We start from the raw sequence: 16,171 nt of genomic DNA, 5'->3' as shown, positions 1-16,171 counted from the left end.
GTTTCTGCGAGTCACTTAAATAATAAGTTTACATTTCAAGTTTGTTTGTTTCCTGGCTCAGAATAATAATAATAATACTGCTAATAATTAATTTAAAAAAAAAATCTATGTTCAAGTGCCCTCTCTGATTTGTCCCCGGCGACAGCCCCGGCTCCCAGCCCGGCCTGCTATTTCCCGGCCTCTCCTTTGTCCGGACTCTCAGCGAGCCCCCCCGGGCCAGGCCTTCCCCCCTGCCCCGGCGCCCCCGGCCCGCGCCCCCTCCCCGCCGCTCGCCGCTCCCGCCGCGGTCCCGGCTCGGCGGCACCGAGGGCAAGAGCGAGGCGAGTCCGGGCGGAGGGCGGCGGGGCCGGGCAGCGCTCAGTCCCTGCGCCGCCTCCGCGCCCCCCGGCCCGGGACCGCTCCGCCGGCTGTCGCCGCTCCCCGGGGCCGCGGCGGCGGCGGGGGGCGGCCACGGCGGCGGCGCTTAAGGCTTCTCCGTGCACTGTTTGCAGAGGCTGGAGGAGACGCTGTTGAAGATGGCACATTTCTCCGGGCAGGAGGTGGCGGGGGGCAGCCCGGCGCTGAAGGGGTAGCCGGCCGCCTGCTCGTAGGCGCCGAGGGCGGGGTGCAGCGCCGCCGCCGCCGCCGCCGCCGCCGCGGCGGAGCTGGGCAGGGAGGCGGCCGAGATGGCCTGGCCCTGGTTGAGATAAGCCACCAAGCGCCGCATCTCCTCCAGGGCCTGCGCCTGCATCAGGATGTAGTTCTTGGCCAGGAGGAGCGTGGCGATCTTGGAGAGCTTCCGCACCGAGGGGCTGTGCGCGTAGGGGATCACCGCCCGCAGCTCGTCCAGCGCGTCGTTCAGGTCGTGCATCCGCCGCCGCTCCCGCGCGTTGATGTTGAGCCGCAGCGCCTTCTGCTCCTTGGACTTCTTGCTGCCGCCGTGCCCGTGGCTGTTGGAGCAGCTGCCCTCGGCCGCCTTCAGCCCCCCGCCCCCCCCGCCGCCGCCGCCCGCCGCCGGCGAGGCCACGCGCGGGTCCCCCCCGGCGCCGCGCAGCACCAGCTCGCAGCGGCCGTCGCTGTCGTCGTCGGGGCTCTGCTCGCCGCCGCTGCTCTCGGCCACCGAGCTGCGGCTGGCGCTCTCGCCGTACTTGACGCAGACGGAGCCCGGCGGCAGCGCCAGCGGGTCGCCGCCGACTCCGGGCTGCAGAAGCGCCTCGGGCTCCGACGCCTCGTAGCAGGCGAGCGGCGAGGGCTGGCGGTCGCGGGGGTGGGAAAGGTCGAGCCCCGGGGGCGAGCGGAAGGCAGACTCCATGCGCTTGGCCGAGGCGGCGAGGCTCTTGTGGAAGAGGTCCTCTTCTGCGGGCAGCCCCAGCGCCCGCTCCATCGGCGCCCCGCTCGCCTCCGCCTCCTCCGCCCCCCTCAGCTCCCGGCCCGCTCCTCCAAGGCTCCGCGCCGCGGCGGGCGGCTCCCCGGCGTCCCGCTGGCAGAAATCGTTTCCCGGCTCCCGCCGGAGCTGCGCCGTGCCCGGCGCCGCGGCTGCCCCTTCTCTGGCTCCGGCTCCGGCTCCGGCTGCGGCTGCGGCTCCGGCTGTGGCTGTGGCTGTGGCTCCGGCTCCGGCTCGGGCGGCGGCTCCGGCTCGGGCTGCGGCTCCGGCAGCGGCTGTGGCTCCGGCTGTGGCTGTGGCTCCGGCTCGCCCTCAGCAGGCGCCGCGCTGGGGCATTGTGCGCTGCCAGTGGAGCCGCTTCCACCGTTTATCTTGCTTGGATTCACCTTCAAGAGATTTCCGGACCCATCAACCAGCAGCCGCCGCAGACGGGGGAGTCTTTTACATCATTATCTCTGAGAGTAGGTTATTATGAAGAAGACTCGCCTGTTGGGACAGAGCTTTCTACCCAATCAGGTTAACGTTTTAATTAATAGGATTAAAACGGTAACAAACAATCCCAGGCGCTATCTGGCCCTGAGTCTGAATAGTTTCTTTTCCCAGGTCTGAAGACAGGCAGCAGCTAGAGCTTTATAAGAGGCGCCTGCTCCATTATTCTCCCTGCCATCTGTATACACAGCTTAACGCATATGTTTGCAAGACGTTGTGTCCTGTTAGTAACCCAACAACTGCCTTTAGCTTGACATGTGTGGCGACTTTCACTCATCAATGAGCACACTAAAAGCCCTACTTAGATCGAAGGATGTTCTTTGCCTCCTTCAGCAAATTACAGCCCTGCACTGCAGAAAAGCCCACTTCAACACTTCTCCTTCCGAGTGCTGCCAGCAGACTTCTGCTAACTTAGCCGTGGAGTCGGGAGTGACACCCTCTCCCCCCAGCCCACCCACCCCCTGCATTTACATTAACTTATAGCTCCCTCCCACCCCCACCCGTCTTCCCGAAAAGCATCGCCTGGGAAAGAAAAACATAAAATTGAAACTCCCCGGAGCAGCCCCAGCCGTCGTGCCCACTCCTGCCCACCGCCAAAGTCCACCTTGCTTCCTTGGGAGGCGGGTGGTCCCCAGTCCTCCCTCTCCCCACCCCCCCCTCCAACAAACGGAGACCAAACTACGGGGAGATTCCCCTCCTCCTTCCCTTATCCCTTTTCAAGTAGCAGATTGCTGCTAGCGAGTGATTATCCCCCGTGTCCCTATAAAAAACATAAAGCCCCATCAGTTACCTTGAAAATGAACGGATATGGGGAAGAGAGAGGGCGGGAAGAGAAAGGGCAAAAACCCACCAAACTTTTTAAAATTCATTTTTTGCTGGGACTGACCAACTCTTGGCGGGTCCGTGCCCTCCTGCCTCCCTCCAGCAAGCCCGGCTCGGCCGGAGCCCCCCCGCTCTTGTCCCCAACGCAGGGATGCCGCCGCCGGTGTCGGGGCGAGGCGGCCTCGGTCACCCGGGTACTCCGAGCCCTGCTCCTCTCTCGGAGCTCCTCCTCGGAGCCGGGAACACGCTCCTCTGCACTCTTCCAAAAGCTGAAGTGGAAGCCCGAGGGTCGGTCAGGATTTTGTCCCACTACTCCTGTGATGCTTGAGGAGAGCAGCTCGCTCTCGCCTTTCTGTTAGCACTCAGTTTATTTAGTGGCAGGTTTTCATTCTTATGACATCCGTAAAAAAACAATATTTCCCAACACTTCCAAATCATTCTTATGTGGCAGGATTACTGAAGGCTATGAAAAATTTTTGGTTTCTCTGGTTTCATTAAAAACCTTTTAATTGTGTCTTTCGGAGTTGGCCCCAGGTGTTGGACTCTTTTCATTACATTTTGCTCTAATGTGATGAAATTCTAATTCTCTCCTTACCATATGGTTAAATTTCCCCACTGAGAATTAGTTGAAAAAGGAGAAATAATCTATTAATCTCTGTAATAGATTCACAAATGAGGTTTGCCACAGAACCCGTTTTTGAATGGTAATATCAGAACAGTTGGGTGCCTTGTTTCAGGAAAGAAAGGACCAGGCGACAACAGAAAACGTTTGAATTTTCACCTGGAAAGAATGAAAAGAAGCCAAGCTGCAGATTTCAGAGTAATTGACTGAGATTTCATCTAGCGAGGACATGACTACAATACAGACCTTCCTCACCTCGTGTCTCCGGATCAGAGGCGAACACACAAGCCGAGCCCTCCGAAGAGGGAGGGTCTCACCCCCGCCCCCCGGCCCCATTTGGCTGCTGCGCCTGTCCCTGGTCGCCGTCCAAGCGCACAGTCACCGAGCGCCTCGCTCCCCTCCCCCGTTCCGAGGGATGGATGTCACCGTTAACCTCTATCATTATTAATCCAAAGGCATTTTAGGTTTATTGTTTTTCAATTAGCAACTTCATTTTCCCCGGGATCGTAAACAAAGGACTTTATGTTCGCAACAGGGATTTGGGTTTTTTTATTATTATTATTTAATCTGTTTAATATCCAACTTGTAAAACTCGTGTGGTCACTTAAGGATGACGGATACTCTTATTACAATTTGATGGCTAGTGGGAACATTTCATTCCCCTCATCTTAGATCTGTGAAGACAGAGGGCTCCGGCTTATCTCTCCCGCTGATCTGTGGGTTCACTAGCACTCTCTAGTTTTTTTCTGCAACTTTGGGGACGACGTACAGTGCCTCTCGGCAGGCGGCGGGTCCCGTAGCCCCGGGGCTGCCCCGATGGGCGAGGGGCGCTTGCCGGGCCGCGCCGTCGGGGCGGGGGAACGGGGGCAAGGCGGCGACCTCCGCCACAGCCTCCTCTTCCCCTCGGCTATATTCGCTTAGATTTACCCTCTGCGTCTGAAATCTCCCTCTCCGTCTAAGCTTTTTCTGCTCTTCCCTGTCCACCGGTCAGTGTGCACGATCTGCCCCTAGATCTGCTCGTGTTCTTTTTACCTGCCTCATCCCGCCTTTTCGACCACCCCTCTTTTCCTTTCATTTCTCTTCATTCTTTCCTTTCCCTCCCTACTGAGTCTGTCCCCTGTTCTTGGGACACGAATAAATCCCTTCATCTTGCCGATGTGCTCCTCTGTGACTTGCCGTGCTCTAAAGATGCCAACTTTCTTACAAACTTTACCTTGTGGGAGGTGTGGGAGGGAGTTGGGAGAGCAAAGTGGAGGGGACGTAAAGAGAGCCCCTCTCTCTTTCCCTGGACCCTCCTGTTGTGATCTGCCTCTCCCCACCTCACGAAGAAGTGGCTGTTTAATAGTCTACGGGAACTTTAGTTTGGAAGCAAGCAGAAGAATTTATAGAAGCTTTAAATGCGGCGCTTATAAAAATACCGAGGAATGGTCTTTGAGGTTTATGCACTCGTAAACTTTTGCTGATTGCTTCTGGGAAGTTGTCAGGCATTTAACACTGCGTTTATCTTACAGCGCAATGAAAACACATCTGCCCAGCGTCTCGTTACCTGGTTTAATTGTACCGCAGCCCTCTCTGCCACCAGCTCCTCCACACTTGGGCCATTATTTCGGGGAATGAGCAGCCCGGAGCCGAGGTGCAGAAGGGCTGCGCCCGCCGCCCCGGAGCATCCCCGGCTCCGCTGGGAGCGGCCGGGCACGGGCGGGGCGGGAGGCAGGGGTAGGGGGCAAGGACGCTGCAAGGTCCCGGGGTGCAGATGGGAGCGGACAGCACAGGGATTGCTGATTTTCTGTGGCGTCTTTAGCAATTTCTGCTCGAGAGTTACTCTGTTCCGCTCCCCACCTGTGAGAGACGTAAAATCCCCTTTTCCCTCTTCCCAGGGATGGGTTTGAAGAAAGGTTTCCGTGATGAAAGACACTGCAAATTTTGCCGTTAGACGCCCAAGAGCTGAATGCAGACAGAGTTTAGCCAGGTTGGTCTCTCCCTGCTTGCTCTGAGCAGAGGGACGGCGTGTGCCTGCTGCAGCCGGACGGCCCCGCAGCAAGAGGAGGGTTGGGGATCTTCCGCAACTTTCCGGTCCTTCTTCCAGCGGCTCGGCCCGGAGTCTCTTTTTCTCTTCCTGTGACACGCCGAGCCTGGGAGAGACCAGAGCCGAGCCCCGAGTGCAGCAGGGGCAGCCCCCAAGCAGGGTTCGCCCGGCTTTTCCAGCACTGACTCCAGCTTTGGAGAGCGCTTTCGTACGCCGCAACTGCAGCTGTGCTGTCTTTGCGAATAAAACTTTATTTAAGTTCAAGGTTTGGAAAAAAAAAAAAAAAACAGTAAAAAGAAATTAAATTGCCCTCCCCGCTGCATCCTCTCGTGGTGCAAGCACCCTCAGAGCTGCCTGCCCGCCCAGGGGCAGCCCCAAGAGGCCAGAGCTGCTCCAGTCGCAGGCAGGCCCGGGGGGCTCCGGGTGCCTGTGGGGGTGAGAAGGAGGCGATGCCTCAGCCTGGAATACCGGGAGCAGCTCCCGGTGCCGGGGGGAGAGGGCAGGGAGGGGGGACCCGTGTGTACAGCCGGGCTTGGGGGGCTTTGGTGAGAACGAGGGGCTGCGAAACGGAGGTCAGCACCCCCTCCGTTCCTGGGAGTGGTACAAAACCGGCGCTGGTGAACCCGGCCCACAGCGCGGCGAGGTTGAGGCTGCTCGGGGTGAGGAACAGCCCCTGACAGCCCGGCCCGAGCCTCTGGGGGGCCGCAGGAGGTGTAAGGGCAATTCTGGAGGGCTGCAGAGAGGTCAGGGCAGCCGAGGATTCCCGGGAGACACGCCGGGTGTCTGTGGGGACCCTGGGGCTCCGCGGGGACGCCCCGGCCTCGGCCCCGGCCCGAGCGCTCCTTTGGAGCTGCCGATCCAAAATCCACAGCACCATCTCCTGGGCCTCGGCAGAAGTGCAGGGCCCTCCTCCGAGACCGCGGGGCTGGCGGCCGTGTGGAAGGGAACGCATGAAGCCGGAGAAACTATGTGAAAATGTAAAAGGAAATTGCATTGAAACGTAAAAGACCCTTCAGCGTTTTTCAGCATGGAGAGGTAACTAATTATTCCTTTGGTGTCCCTTCTGAAAGTGAAACCTGTGGGCTCTCTGTGCTTGGACAGGATGGACAGGAGTCAGGAGGCTCTCAGGAGGTGTTTTCTGTTCAATTCTATAGACATGTTGGAAAAATCCATGTACTTGAAACCGATTAAGATGGAAAAGTCTGATGCTATCCCCGTTTCACGAGCAACACAGGGCATACAGGCAGTGACAAAGTCACTGGGTCATTACACTGAGGTTTGTGGAGAAAGACTGGAAGGTCCTAAAATAAGCAGTAAAGCAATATTGGAGAAGTTGGAGTTCCTTCCTTCCTTCCTTCCTTCCTTCCTTCCTTCCTTCCTTCCTTCCTTCCTTCCTTCCTTCCTTCCTTCCTTCCTTCCTTCCTTCCTTCCTTCCTTCCTTCCTTCCTTCCTTCCTTCCTTCCTTCCTTCCTTCCTTCCTTCCTTCCTTCCTTCCTTCCTTCCTTCCTTCCTTCCTTCCTTCCTTCCTTCCTTCCTTCCTTCCTTCCTTCCTTCCTTCCTTCCTTCCTTCCTTCCTTCCTTCCTTCCTTCCTTCCTTCCTTCCTTCCTTCCTTCCTTCCTTCCTTCCTTCCTTCCTTCCTTCCTTCCTTCCTTCCTTCCTTCCTTCCTTCCTTCCTTCCTTCCTTCCTTCCTTCCTTCCTTCCTTCCTTCCTTCCTTCCTTCCTTCCTTCCTTCCTTCCTTCCTTCCCTCCCCTCCCCTCCCCTCCCCTCCCCTCCCCTCCCCTCCCCTCCCCTCCCCTCCCCTCCCCTCCCCTCCCCTCCCCTCCCCTCCCCTCCCCTCCCCTCCCCTCCCCTCCCCTCCCCTCCCCTCCCCTCCCCTCCCCTCCCCTCCTTTAGGCCCTCCAAGCTAGTTCTTTCCTCATGGACACAGTTCCTCATTCATGTGCATTTCTGCACCCCAACAAATGCCTGCCTGAGTCTCAGCAGGAGCAGGGGCCAGAGCTCTGGCCATGTACAGTTAATATTGATATTTACTCCCTGTCTGGCTTTCCCTTTCAGTCTTGACCCTATTTCCTTTGAAAACCTTCCACTGTAAGGAATGTGGCACTGACCTTATTCTTCCCACCCTTGTCTGACTAGGCTATAGATGTCTATTTGCAGTTAATATTTCATCACCAAACACTTTCTATAGGCTTTTGCTTTTCCTTCCATGCTTCTTGAACTCCATCCAGTTCACTTTTATTGGTACTGAAAGTACTTAAATCTGAAAGCAGTAGTGGAGATGCTATCTCATCAGTATTGTACACTGAGAGAGGCATCTATCACTTCCCGGGTACGTGACACCATGTCTCTGTGTTAGAGGCCCAAAAATTGCACTGGATTTTTTTTTTTTGGTCACACTGCTAGATCCTATTGAATTTACTGAAGCCCATACATACAAATCTATATGGTAGTAGGCATGTATATTACACCTACTGTATTCCCTTCAGTCACCGCTTTGCAATTATAGGAAGAAAAAAATACTTTTGCATGCCTTCTTTCCATTCCTTATAAATCCATGCTGTTTACTGGTTGTGGATACATTCTTCCCTAAGTGCTTAAGATTTTTACCTTTTAATATTTTTTCCACTATATTACTGCAGAGTGAAGTTAGGCTTACCAGATGGTAGATGACAGGTTCACTCTTTCTCTTCCTCTTCCCTTGCCATTTTAAAAGATCAGTAACCTTCTCCTCTTTCTTTTCAGACATCTTAGAGCTCACTAATTCTCCAGGAACATCAAAATATTGTCAGTATTTTGGATACATCCATTAGTTAATTCCCTTTCTTCCCCATGCTGCACATCAGAAGGATATGCTCAGTTTCACATGTTAGTTTTCTCTCCCTCAACCTTCCCTATGACATTCTCTCAACAATCGTAACTACAAGGTTGTTTTTCCTAACTGGGCTTTCTTTTTCATAAAAATTGCAATTAGTACTTTTTAAAATTTAGAATCATCACTCCTTTCCCCCCCTTCTTTGTACAATAACAAATCTCTTTTATTTCTAGCAATTCCCTTCTTCCCCCTGTAATTAAAAGATCATTTAAAATCTATACACATCTAGGTCGTTGCTACATTGAAAAATGGAGGCACTATGACTTGCAGTGCTCTTATACTCTATAAATAAGGCAATTTTATATGTTTAATGAGTTATCATGGGCATGAAATAAAAAAATGTGTTGAAATACAGTTCAGTAGGAGTCAAAATCCTTATAATTAACAGTGAAAAATAATTTTGTTCTCAAACTCTTCCTTTATTTCAAGTATTTCTGAAGAAAAGTATAAACTCATTTCTCATTATATCCCTTTAGTTGCCATGATAAGTAACAAGAAAGAACAAAGGTTTTCCTTCCTGGATTACTTTGCTAAATTCATACTTTAATCTTTTGGTAGATGATGTTTTTCAAACACACTCAGATGTCTGATTGTCAGCTTTATGTCTCAGCAAGTATTCCCAGCAATTCAGCTACAGTAAAGTATCTACCTCTAGCCAGCCTCTGTGTACTATATAACTTTTATAGTCATTATAAAAAGTAATTTATTGAAAAAACTTAAACCTTTTCCAACTCAACTGACTTTTGATTTAAAGGTGTGTGATCCTGGTTATGGTAATCAGGTGTGGTAGGTGCTTTTTTCAGAATTAGGTTTGCTGTTTATGTCACAAAGTTTAGAAGCTCTGAGAGTAACATCCTCTAAAACATAGCATGTTCAGAGAAACAGAGATATCAGCTCATGTTTCACTGTTACAGTGCCTGGAATTGCACATAATACAAGGTAGGAGAACTTTTCCCATTTTTAGATCACATTTTTTTCTGCTGGGTGGTATTTCTCTTTGCCTTCACTGAAGTACAATACAATTCTGACTACAGACTGGCTCTGGGGAAACAGCTTGTAATAAAAAGGGGGAAGTAACATTGCTTTTATCTTTCTTTTCTTCTTCTTTCTTTCTTTCTTTCTTTCTTTCTTTCTTTCTTTCTTTCTTTCTTTCTTTCTTTCTTTCTTTCTTTCTTTCTTTCTTTCTTTCTTTCTTTCTTTCTTTCTTTCTTTCTTTCTTTCTTTCTTTCTTTCTTTTTCTTTCTCTCTCTCTCTCTCTCTCCTTCATCTTTCTCTTTTTCCCGTCTTTCTCATTGGCTGCCTGGCTTGCTGTCTTTCTCTCTGTCTTTCTCTTTCTATCTTTTTATTTTTTACATTTTTTTCTTTCTCTTGCTGCCTTACTTTTGGTTGGTTGGCTGTTTGCTTCATATACCATATGGCCTTGCTTCTTTTTAAAAATGACAGGATCCTTTAATGACAACAATGATCATGACCAACAGGAAAGCTCCTTGTAACAGTGCCTGGCTCTGATTAGCCCTGTGACACTCACAATATTTTTGAACCAAACCATTGCAATGGGATTTGAACTTGTTTTTCCATTCAGAGAGGAGAATGCTGCCAGCTATGGTCCCAGCACTTTGCTGACCGTGTGGGCAGAGGCCTGCTGGTGCAAGCTAAAGGAGTCTGCTTCACTGCATCCTCAAGGACCAGGTAAGAAAAGTCAGGGAAGCATCAGGAGGTGAGGTATGGACCCTGCTGAGCTCCTGAGAGGTCCAGCTGCTGAGTTCTGACATCTGGGGCAGCCTTGGTGCTGCTCAGTTAGTCCTGTATCCAAACCCAGGCATAGCACACCCACTGAAGAGCTGAGCCAGATACCAAGGTGGGGTAAAGACAGAGGCCATATACTATCCACGGAGAAAAAAACCCCATAACGTTCAGTTCTGTGAGGAACTTTGTCTTTCAGAGTATTTTGCAACATAGCCTCAGTTGCCAAGAACAGTCCAGGTACCACTAAGCTTACACACAACTTCCTTTCTGAGGGTAAGGTTGAGTGACCAGAGAATGGTTGAGGTCTGACAAAAGCTTTTAGCATCCTTAGTCCTGTCTTAGGCTGTCACAGAGACTTACCAATGCTTCCTTTGCAGAGTAATTTGATTATTCCAGAAGAGGACTGCTGGAGGCAAGGAGTTCCATGCACCTGCAGGCGGAATCCACCAAGGTGACAGTCAGTTGTGCAAAGGCACATTTGCATGGAGATCTGAACATATTTCAAACTGATTTACTTCATAATTGTCCCATTTCTCTCACTGGTAACTGCTTGGACAACAGATTTATCTGAGTTTAAATGGGCATGAAAAGAAGTGGCAAGGCTGGAGGCAAGACTAGATGCATCTGATCTACAAAACATGTAAGGTTACTTCTGGGAACTTGTGAGCTGGGAGACTGCCAGGGAAAGGGCATGGAGCCTTTTCACATCCCTGACCCTGCACACAGCTACACAAAACATCAGCTTTGTTAGCACAGGAAAGAAGCCCACCATTAATGTAGTGGTTGGTTCCTGAGTTCTTGTCTGTAATCGTGAAATAAAGATCCTAGTGAAGAGTGGCATGCAGTTTTTCTGAGACATCACTGAGGTCAACCTTATGGCAGTCTGACTGGGCATCAGACTTGGAGAGGTGTGTGCTTGAACAGCCAGAGGTTCCCTGAGACACATTTCTTTAGACTCCCAAATAGGTTGTGGGAGATTCCCTGCCTTCCTCCTTTAGCTGTGGTCATAGGAAGTTTTGCAGGAATTATCCAGTGTAACAGCAGAAGCTCATGCATGGGATGAATCTGGACCCAAGTGCTCACACATTATGAGATGGGCCTCATTTTTTGCCATAAACTCAGAATTATTCCATCAGCATGAGAGCAGGCACAGTGAGAAGCATGGACCCTGCAACACATTGTTATCATATTCACGCTGTTGATTCTGATTCTCTGATAAAGTTAATTGACTGAGTCAGGGCAAATTTGCTCCACACCTGCTCTGGACAGAGCAAGCTCAACCAGCTCTCATCAATCACTCCCACCAGGAAACTGGCACAAACAGTGCTTGTTCAGCTGGTGCCAGAGGCTGAACTTGATGGCACTGGTACAATCCCAGGGTGTAAGGCTGTGGGATGTGCAAATGACCCTGGGGGAACCACTTCAGAATCTTACACTAAGCCACTTTACTTTTTACCCTAAAGGACATTTCCTGAACCTTTCTAGTAAACTTTCTTAGTCTTGATGTCATACAGTTAAAGCTCTGACAGCATTTCTTCCACATGAAGTGCAATTTATTGCATTTGTGATCTGTCCATTATCAAATTGGTTCTAGGATGGACCAAGGGTGTCCATGTTCAACATCTCTATCTGGGGGCCTTCAGCAAGAGACGTGGCTGCACTTTGCTGTGTGGGTAGGAATCCTGCAATCCAAGAGTCCAAGAAATTCTACCTTGCCTTTGCTGGGTTCATTCATCAAGAGGTTCACCCCAGATAGGACTTGTTTACAAAGGGCTGTTAGACACACCACACCTGCCTCATCCTTTGTTTTGTGAATATTTCTGAGCCTTTTAACCTGTTTTGCCCTGCCCTCCTGTGTGTACACAAAGCACTCCATCCAAAACCCACGCTCTTCACGAAGGGAATATGTCTCTAAGAGCTCTGGCACAAGCCTATGGTAGCCTGTGGCTGTTCTGCACAGTGGTTGCATGGAATGAGAAGCAGTTGGACATAAGCCCTGAGAGGAGCAGAGTTCTGCCAGCCCCCTGTTACATGGTTATGACATGGATTTTGGCAGCCTTGGCAAACCCAGGATCTTGGGTCAGGCAGAAAACTGGTTAAGAGCTGAATCTGGGCTTCCCAATGCAGCTGCAGAAGGTTAAACTCTATATCTGCAGGCAGTAGGTGGCAGGAGAAAGGGAGGCAGACATCACCAAACCTTATAAATCACGTCTGCTTTTGAAGCCTTTAAGTGTTAGTGGCTTTTCATGAGCACAGAGAGGAGCCTGACTAGGACCCTTCCTTTGGAGACAAGTCAGACCACACAAAAACTGAGCAGAGGAGGGATGTGTGTTGAGCTCAAAGATAATTTGACAAGAACAGCAGCAGCAGTAATAGCAGCTGCAAAAATCCTAAAACCCTAAATGGGCAACTACTTAGCAGGAGGCAAATAGACTGTAAAGTAAAATATCTTGTATGGAATACACATTTAAACATTTGAATCCTTTCAATTCTGTTTACAGGCTGTAGCTACAGACCCTCATCCAATATCAATACTAAATAACTCTCTGTGCAGTTTGGGATCAGGAGCTTCAACCAGAACCAGGTGGCACTCAAGGGGTTCTTGTGATTTGCACTCTGTCTCATGATAACTTGCTTGTGTGCCCAGAAGTCAAATCAGAAATCAAGGAGCACGTTTAAGATTTCAGACTGGATGCTGACATACAAACTTGGGCATGGGTAGAAACAATCAGCCCTCCTGTCCTCACCGCAGCCTTCATGGGCACAGTGGTGGTGTGCTTCTCTCTGAGCTGGGCTCTGAAGTTTCTCATGCTGGAGTTCAGCTGTCCCAGTGAATTTAATTCCTCGAACATCTGGTCTCCGTCTGCTGCAGGAAAGATGGTGGGCCAGATGGGAAATCCTAGTGGCTGCAGACAGCCTGGGGGGCACCTACTACATCGTTCTCAAAGATGATTTGAAAATGATAGATCACAGAACCTAAAGAGCTTTCACATATATTACTATATATATAAAGTACCTTTTTGTTTTGAGTTCCCCCCCCCCCCAATTATTTTATAAGGAAAAGATGTTAATACATGTAAGATGCAAGAGGTTTGTTCGCTAGACATTTAGCAGGCCAACCATGCTTCCAGGAAAAGGAAAATAAAAGGAAGGCATTGAGCCTGAGCTGTGCACACAGTGTAGTTGTTAGTGCACACCCTGCTTCTGCTGTCAACCATTCCAGATAGCCACTTCCAAACCAGTTTGGGAAGAGACAGGCTTGAGGCGTGGGCCCATGGGAACCTCATGAAGTTCAACAAGGCCAAATGCAAGTTTTTGCACCTGGGTCAGGACAATCTGGAATCTCAGCTCAGACTGGGGAATGAAGGGATTGAGAACCACCCTGCGGAGAAGGGTGTGGGGATCTTGGTGGACAGGACTCAAAAAAGAGCACTTGCAGCCCAAGAAGTCAGCTGTAGCCTGGGCTGTATCTCAAGAAGTGTGTCCAGCAGGTTGAAACTTAAAGAGGTTGATTTAGATTGGACATAAAGAAGAATTTTTGTGAACAGTGTGATGAGACATTGGAACTGGTTTCCCAGAGCTTTTGTGGGTGCCTCTGGAAATGTTTAAGGCTAGATTCAAAGAGCTTTTGAGCAATTTGATCCAATGAAAGATGTCCCTGTTGGAGCCAGAGAGGGTTGGATCAGCTAATCTTTAGCGGTCTCCTCTGACCCAAACTAATCTGTGGTTCTAAGGGTCCCATAGCAGCTCCTGCCCGTTCATGCCCACAGGGTAATATGGCCTGCAAACAGCTTTGGCTCTTTCATGCTGGATAGCCATCTCAGGCCATCCTGGAAGGCTTTGTCTTTCCAGATGCCAAACCTGCCAGCATGCTCAGTTTTTTTCTTAGTGTGATGGTGCACATGCTGTGTGTGATGACTATACTGCATCTCTCATATTATTTTAGGTTTTGTAAAATGGCAAAATAAGCACAAAGTAGCAATTACATTTTAGGGCTACCAGGGGCTAGAGGAGACAGAGGCCCTGTGCTCAGGGCTCTGGGTGAAGCCATCCTGTTGAAGGTGGGTTTGACCTTAGCAGTGTGGGTATCCATCAGTCTGTGACACTTTGTCTGGAGGACTAGGGACTCCCACTCCCTCTACTTGAGAGTGCAGATATAGCCCAAAATCTGAACCTTCATCACTGGGATAATCTCAGCTGAAAAGTGAAGGTTGCACAACTTCCTCAAGATGTGAAATGATGAAGAAAACTTTGTTCTATAAACTGGACAAACCAGACAGTACAGAGGGTCAGCAAATTTAGAGACAGACACTCAGTGTAATTGGTTTCAGCCCTTGGATTTTTGGTTTTTTTTACCTTTGCAATCAATGATAATCAGAGACTGACCATGCATTGCTTACTGTCATCACTAAGAAGGATCTGGCAGCTTCTACTTTGGGATTACAGAAATTGTTCTCTCAGCTCCAAATCAGTGATGCTGCAGTTTGAATACAAACCTGACTGAGGTTCAGTAGTTAATAGAAATGCAGTGTAACAAAGTCTAGTGCTAGATCATGTTTATGTTATGCTGTCAGGAAAACAGAAATCAATCCAATTTCAAATGGAAGGTGGACAACAGCTGCCAGAACTGCTGCTGGAATGAAACCCTGGAAGAAAAAAGGAAGGGTATTAGCATAGGGTAGTCAGAACAGTTTATTTACAAAAATTATTGTCAGTTGAAGGAAGGGACCAAAACAGGAAGGATTTTATTTCACAATATTCACAATATTTAATTCACAATTTCACAGGATTTTATTTCAGCCTGTATTGTGATTCTTCGGCAGTTACAGAAAAAGGTTTATCAAAATAGAAGAAAAAACATCCTAAGAAATAATCTTGGAACTGGAAAATACAGGAGATAGATGAGAGGGATATTTTAATGGCTGCCAAGAAATTTTGAGTGTTCAAACAGTTAAGGAATTTCTACAAAACATAAAGACTAATTAAAGCAAAAGGACATAAAGGCTATCCCCACAGGTGACACAGCTGGTGCAGAGATTTATCCCTTTATATCAAACTTGACACAGATTATTCGCTGAAGTGTTTGAAAAGCCTCTCTGTTCTCCCATTTTTGAGACAGTCTTGCTACAACTAAACAGGAGATTTTGGTATTTCAGGTAATTTTTGCTGGTGTGTCTGGAACAGAAGGCACATTTTAGAGTCTCAGTCTCAGCTATGTGGACATGGCTTTATCAGTTTGTGGTAAAGTGCAGGTTTAGGTGAGCATTCTTCTTCTTCAGTCCATTTGTTGTGAACTATCACTCAAGTAATAAATACCTATTGGTAGAAAAGGGCTACACAGCCATTTTATTACCATGTTTAGTATTTCTATTACAGAATAGTGGCAATGAAACAGGGCTAATACAACCTTAGATTTTACTCGCAAGAACAACACAGAAAAATCCGCTATAAACCAAGGGAGATTGATACTTGAGAAAATAAAAGAGGGAGATAAGCCAAACCAGAATGCCCTAGGAGCTGCCACCACTTGATAAAAACAGTCTGTGTATATGTGAGAATATTGGTTGTGTCATAAGAGGTAGCCTGGTGGTCATGGGAGGTTGTAAATCCAGATGGACACATGCTCTGCCAAGAGGAGAGCAGACAAGAGGCATTAAGTCAATTGTTTTGCACAAGACATTTTCAGGCAATGACCAGCAGGTAGAGTTGACCGAGTCCCAAAATACAGCACAGTCAGGAAAAGGCTGTGTCAGGGTAGACCCAGAGTTTGAAATGACAAATATGCAACTCTAATTCAGCATCAATTCTCTAAGTAAGTTGCTAGCTCATTTGCAAGTATTTGAAGGTCTCTGCTGTGTTAACCATAGGACAGTTATGAAGATGGGGATGGTGTGTGCTGTCGAAGGGAAGGTGTGGGGAAGTGTGTTGTAGATAGTGCTGGCACATGGCTTTTGGAAGCAACTGTTGGGTTGTGCTCCCGTAGCGCCGTACCGATCCGCTCCCGCACAGGCAGTGCGTGGAACAGACCTCTGTTGGGCTCTGTGGCTCTTAATGTGCCTAAACAACAGCTGTTCTCTCTTTCTTTGGGCCAAAGTCAAATGCTGAAGCATAAAACATGTGGGCTACAGTGCCATGGAGGGAGTGTGCAATTCATCCTCCTGTAGCTGTGGCAGGCATGTGCACTTGTGTGAGCAGCATTTACATGCATATGACAGTCTTGGGGAGGGC

General features: G+C 49.5%; 1 protein-coding gene across 1 annotated transcript; it reads right to left on the bottom strand.

The window, feature by feature from the left end:
* Window positions 1-317: 317 nt before the first annotated feature.
* On the bottom strand, window positions 318-1,507 carry BHLHE22 (basic helix-loop-helix family member e22). The gene has a single exon (XM_074551604.1). It carries the CDS (start codon window positions 1,361-1,363, stop codon window positions 464-466), a length of 900 nt encoding a protein of 299 aa, XP_074407705.1. The 5' UTR covers window positions 1,364-1,507; the 3' UTR covers window positions 318-463.
* Window positions 1,508-16,171: the final 14,664 nt, after the last annotated feature.

This window comes from Zonotrichia albicollis, chromosome 1, assembly GCF_047830755.1.
Source record: "Zonotrichia albicollis isolate bZonAlb1 chromosome 1, bZonAlb1.hap1, whole genome shotgun sequence".
NCBI lineage: Eukaryota > Metazoa > Chordata > Aves > Passeriformes > Passerellidae > Zonotrichia > Zonotrichia albicollis.
This window is presented reverse-complemented; position numbering and strand designations above follow the sequence as displayed.

Coding starts and splice junctions, on each gene's coding strand:
- BHLHE22 (XM_074551604.1), bottom strand. CDS start 1,363: ATGGAGCGGGCGCTGGGGCTGCCCGCAGAAGAGGACCTCTTCCACAAG.